General features: G+C 31.3%; 1 protein-coding gene across 1 annotated transcript; it reads left to right on the top strand.

Annotated features, from left to right (window-relative positions):
- Nucleotides 1-1,674: 1,674 nt before the first annotated feature.
- LOC118038430 (ubiquitin-conjugating enzyme E2 variant 1D) lies at nucleotides 1,675-4,573 on the top strand. Its single transcript, XM_035044776.2, has 4 exons — nucleotides 1,675-1,842; nucleotides 2,690-2,829; nucleotides 3,622-3,747; nucleotides 4,218-4,573. The coding sequence occupies exons 1-4, from the start codon at nucleotides 1,809-1,811 to the stop codon at nucleotides 4,356-4,358; spliced, it is 441 nt and encodes a 146-aa protein (XP_034900667.1). The 5' UTR covers nucleotides 1,675-1,808; the 3' UTR covers nucleotides 4,359-4,573.
- The last annotated feature ends 1,427 nt before the right edge of the window (nucleotides 4,574-6,000 follow it).

The following is a 6,000-nucleotide window of genomic DNA, read 5'->3' as shown; positions in this document are numbered from 1 at the left end:
TCATTGAACTATATTGCACTATAGATTTCAATAATATGGTTACCTTTTTGTCCTTGAGTTTCTTGGATGGCTAAGTGGTTTGAAAGGTTGTTTTTGGTTTTTTTTTTTTTTTTTTTTTTCATTTTCTTGTTTCTAAAGCTCATGGTGTTTTTAGGTGAGAATGGGTTAAAACATCAATATCCAACCCAAAAAACCCATCCCCTTATTTTTTTTCAATAATCATAGTGGTGGCTAAAATATATGTCTATAACCCAACAAATGACACATTATCTTTCACAACAGGCAATGCATCATTTGTTACCTTTTTAAAATAAAAATATAAGAGAGGGAAAACAACTATTTATCCCTTAAAGAAAAGAAAAAATATGACCAAGGTTTGTGGGTCCATCTTAGGGCCAAACACCTATATTTTTTTTTATAGCCTAATCACATTCGACCACTTAAACCTGCCTTTGGCCTATCTTTTTTAAAATTTATTTTAAATATCATCTTTCAATTAAGGTTTTTGTTGGATTTTTTATTGTTTTGTTTTTAATTTTATTATTCAATATTTGATTAATTTTAAATTAGTCTTCATATTTTGTTATCATATAACTAGATAAAAAAACATGTATTGAACCCAATAAAGTTCATAACCCGGGTCATAAATTTGATATGTTTTCCCTAATTGATCATGATCAATCTAATATGTTTTTATCTTAATATTTAAAAAATATAATCTTGAGATTTTTTCTAGTGAAACCATGATTTATTATTCGTTCATATTGTTTTTGGACTCGTGCACCTGAAGTTTTTTTTAATCTTTTTTTGTCATTTGTTTTTTTTTTTTTTAGACCTGTGAAGTTGAATAAGTCATGTTTAGACTATTCCCACATAATTTAACTTGAAACCTGAGATAAAAAATTAATCAAATTATAAGTTTGATCTATTGAATTGAGTTTATAAAAATGCTATAAGAATTATCACCACTTCAACAATTTTTTAGGTTCAAATTTGTTTTTTCACAACATAGCATGTCCATTCATCTAGTCGAAGTATGAATGTTTATTTACTATTTTCAAGTATTGAGCCCAAAATAGCAACATAAATGATAAACCAACCAACTAAATATGTTTTTAACATTGTAATAGTTTTTGAGGTCTTAAAAAATACTTTTAGTTGTGAATTTAAAAATAAAATTTAAAAAAATATATTTAGTTAAAATTGTTGTTAAATAAATTCTTACATGAAAAATAAATGAAAAGTAATTCTCCATAGATGAAAAACAAATCATTTTAATTCTTAAAAAATTAAAAAAAAAATTTAAAAATTATATACAAGTTTAATATAAAAAACAAAACTATTTTACTAAACAAGTGGTTTTTTCTTTCTAATTTGAAGAAAAAAAATAAGGTACCATAGTAATTTAACGGTTATGTAAAGTTCTGTTTGTTATTGTATTTCAAAAGCATTTAAAAAAAAATTTAATTTTATTTTAGTTTTTTTAAAATTAATATATTTTTAGTGATTTTAAATCATTTTAATATTAAAAATAATTTTTAAATAATAAAAAAATATATTATTTTAATATATTTTTAAATAAAAAATATTTTAAAACATATCCACGACTTTAGCCGTCCTAAGCCCGCAAAGTATTTATTATTATTATAATTATTGCTCAAAGTTTATTCTCCACTTTGCGAAGTCGATTCATTGTTCCCAAGATTCTCCTCTCTATCTCTGACTCCTCGCTCTCTCTTATTCTCTCTTCCATTTCAACCAGATCTCATCAACACCGACAAACAGGAGCCTCAATAGTGAAACCATCCATGACGTTTGGCTCAGGAGGATCCAGTGTCGTGGGTAGTCCCTTATTCGATTTTTTTCAATGATCCGCCGGCTCTGACTTCTGCCTTTTGTTTGATAGCTTATAGATTCTGTTATTTATCCATCTTGTGTGTTTTGTTGGGCTATGTTCAATTCTTTGATTTGGGATTATGGGTACCTGTTGTTAGCCTGTAATGATTGTATTTATCTTGCGTTTTATTGTTATATTTTTTTTTTATTAAATCTGCTTCTGGATTGTTTTTATTTGGAAAATTTATGGATTCTTTAAATTGGGTGATTGCAATTGTGTATGGGTCTAATCTGCTTGATTATCATGGCAGTCACTCTGTTTATGGAAAATGAAATTTATGTTTTTGATGAATTTTTTTTTTTACATATTCACTTCAACGTGTTCAGGACTTAGCTATGATTGTTATAGATTGATAATTTGCGGGGAGTTGTTTTCTGTATGGTTGCCGGAAGATATAGCTAATAATGTTATAATGGTGTTTTCACACTTATTGGGCGTTGCTTTGTCAGGTCTTGGTTTGGTGGATTCTGAGGTGTGGCTGTACTTGTCCAGGCTCGTGTTCATATCATACTTTAAGCAGATTTGTAGAATATATAGTTGTTAAGTTAAACTATTAAGTGGATTCTTCTATCTCTTCAAGAACTGAGCTTTTTACTGTATGAAGGTTATGTCTTTCAAAACAATGGAATTTGGTAGTATCTTTGTAAAAATCTCTAGTTGTCTTACTTAAATAGTTTGGAGCATGAACTTGTTTAGCATTTCAATTATTATTATTATTATTATTATTTTGCTTTTTATCTCATTGATGATGTAGAAGATTGGGTGATATTGACTATTTAAGTTTCTATGCAGTCCCTCGGAACTTCAGATTGCTGGAGGAACTTGAACGTGGAGAAAAAGGCATTGGGGATGGCACAGTAAGCTATGGAATGGATGATGGAGATGACATTTACATGCGCTCTTGGACTGGCACTATAATTGGTCCTCACAATGTAAATTCTTGATATTTATGTTCATAATTGTTAAAACTGTCCATAGGATGAGACATTATGCTTGTGCATTTGCATTTATATGCAGCCTGTTTGAGAATGCCACTGGCCTAGTAAATGATCGTATTTCAAACACAGAAAAAGAAATATAGCATCTGTATGGATCCTAGGTTTGGTGTTCCTAGAGGCCTGAAATTCTGGTGGTTTTTGTAATGCAGCAGATAGGGTCTTTAACAATTTGTTGGACTCTTGACTCGTTATTGCTATGCAGCTGCTTAAGATTTGGTTTTGAGCTAAGCATAGTGATAGGTTTGCTTTAGACTGCAGAGTCTTGGGTGTCATTCATTACAACATGTCATACTCAGTTTTTTTTAACTCCTTTAGTATAGGTGGTGGCTTTCATTAATCATGGCAATGAGCTCATTTGCTTTATTGTTTATTAACTTTGAGAACATAATTACTGTATCTGTGTCCATTGATAAAGTGTTGTGTATTACATGTTTGAAGTGATCTAGATTTGCTAACTGGCTTGCATTTGTTTGATTTAGTTTGCTTAGGGAAATCTCTGAAATAAAGGGGGAACAATTCAGATTAAAATGTAACAATTTTAAAAACAAGGAGTTAGCTTTTAAACTGCTTCTTTATTCAAACAATTGAAGTGAAAAAAGAAAAAGAAAATCTTTTTTGGGTGGAAGCTTACTGCAGAATAAATCTTTTGTGGCATATGTGTTAGTGGGTTTGGCTTCAACAAATCTGGATGCCTTACAGGATTAATGGCTTCTTTTTTTATGTCAGACTGTACATGAAGGTCGAATTTATCAGTTAAAGCTCTTCTGTGATAAAGATTACCCGGAGAAACCACCAAGTGTTCGCTTTCATTCACGGATCAATATGACTTGTGTGAGCCATGAAACCGGAGTGGTATAGTAGCACATTTCTGCTTATCCATCTTATTCTATTCTGTACTGATTGCTTAAGTTTGATTCATGCCGTGGAACTTTCTGGCTACATTATGTACTCATCCATCCCAAAGTGATAGAATTTTGTGTACTTCCAAGTTTGGGGAAATAGAATTTCTAATTAATTTGTGGGGAATGAAACAATCTATTAGTAGAATGCAGAACGTAATTGTTATCTAATTTTATAAATTAATTAATATCTTCTTTTTTATCGTTTTGCTTACTTGACTAATATTATTGGACTGTGGGAGTGGTTTTTTCTATCATGATATCTGGATGCTAATGTGCAAAACCCCATTTTCCACTCCCATGGTTCTGGTTCATCCAACACCCTGGTTTATTACCATACTTTAGTCTATGTATCATAATCGTGGGCATTAATCCAATTTTTTTTTTGTTTGGTAAGAAGCTGACAACATGCAATTCATGCAGGTGGAACCAAAAAAGTTCGGACTTCTTGCAAATTGGCAGCGAGAGTACACCATGGAGGACATACTGACACAGCTGAAGAAGGAGATGGCAGTACCACACAACCGTAAGCTGGTCCAGCCTCCTGAGGGTACCTACTTCTAGCTTCCGAGGTCATATAGATAATGGAGCGTGTTGTTTTTGCAATATGCAATATGTAGTTTATAATCCAGTGTTGGTCTCTGGGGAATGCCCTAAAAAAGTTTCTCCAGTTACCTTTTCATGGCTTCGTTGACATTTTGTCTGTCTTATTTCATGGAACTGTATTAAGGGATGCTGTTTGATTAATGGGATTTATCAGTGTGTCAAATATTTAAAAACGCCCATCAAGCAGTAATTTAGATTTAGCATCATGAGCATGTACTTATCTTTATGGTCTCCTTTGGGTGCTCGCAATGTGCCTTTTGTGAATGTAATGAAGCCTTCTACTTTGAACAAGGGACTCTGGGTGTCGATTTACGTGGAATGGCTAGCTTTTTATCATCGGAGCCCGTGCTTACATAAATTATAGAACCTAAAGACACCATCTGAACTGCATTGTCAAGCGAGAAGAACAGGTGTCTTTATATATGCCTTTCAATGTTTTACAATTTTCTCCGTCGCGTTGAGGAAGTGTTTAAATTAGAGTGACGGTGGTTCTCAAATAATTTTTTTTTCTCATTCCAGGTATGGTATTGTTGGCTCATTTGTTTTCATTAATTATTATCAAATGTTTTTTTTATGATTCATTTGCTATCTTTGCTTAATGTTTAAAACATATTATTAGATTACATAATCTTATTATATGTAGTCAAGTTAATAACAACACGAATATCAAGTTTTTCTTACTTTTTTGTAAACATTATTACCGCTTGACCGTCCCTTTTATATGTAATTTGTTTTTGAATCGGCTAGTATATACTTGGAAACTTATAACTTAGCATGCTTTTTTCTTTTCATTTACATTTTGTGTGTTCAAACCCAAAATGGCTTTATTAACCCAAACAATTTAAACTTGAAAATCAACGGTTAGGCACCCAAGGAAACTTTTGGGGGTGGAGTTGTGGATAAAGGTGAGTGAATCCAAAAGGAGAAGGCAAGTGGAAACCTCTATTTTTTATAATTTGTTTTTTCCCAGTAGATGAAATGTTTGCCTACTAATTTTCCGCCTTTGATTCGTTGCTTGCTTCAAAACTAATGAATCATGACTTGACCTTTATACGTTGCATTCTTGCATGCACTGATATTTTTGCCAACAAAACAAAAAATATATAATAAAATAAATAAACAAGTGGGAAACCTACCAAGTTTATTTATCACTACAATTGTTTTTTAGCCCACGGTATTCAAGTCATCTCCGACTTGTAATTGTCGATTCCGATGTGTATTCTCTCTCTTTTTCCTTTTTAATGATTGTTGAGTTTGGACTTTCGAGGGGAAGATTCTTGGGGACTTGTTAAAGTAGAAGCATGTTCTTGTAGTTCGGCAAAATTAAGAGTGGGGATGAGTTTAATCTCATCCATTAGTTTTATAAAATGGGGATGATTAATTACATGAATAGCCTAATATCCGTATGCTTAAAAAAGAGAGGAATAAAGTGATATCCAAGTCAGAATAATATGCTTTTTTGCTTCAAATTATTTATTTATTTTTAGTATATTTAAATTATTTTGATGTATGATATTAAAAATAATTTTTTAAAAAATCTAATTAGTTTTTTTTTTTTTTTTTCTTTCAACTGGAATTCATAATTAGGTTACTGGGATAA

The sequence above is a fragment of the Populus alba genome, chromosome 16, assembly GCF_005239225.2.
Source record: "Populus alba chromosome 16, ASM523922v2, whole genome shotgun sequence".
Taxonomy (NCBI): domain Eukaryota; kingdom Viridiplantae; phylum Streptophyta; class Magnoliopsida; order Malpighiales; family Salicaceae; genus Populus; species Populus alba.
This window is presented reverse-complemented; position numbering and strand designations above follow the sequence as displayed.

Coding starts and splice junctions, on each gene's coding strand:
- LOC118038430 (XM_035044776.2), top strand. CDS start 1,809: ATGACGTTTGGCTCAGGAGGATCCAGTGTCGTGG. Junction 2,830..3,621: donor CTATAATTGGTCCTCACAAT/GTAAATTCTTGA, acceptor TTTTTATGTCAG/ACTGTACATGAAGGTCGAAT. Junction 3,748..4,217: donor TGAGCCATGAAACCGGAGTG/GTATAGTAGCAC, acceptor CAATTCATGCAG/GTGGAACCAAAAAAGTTCGG.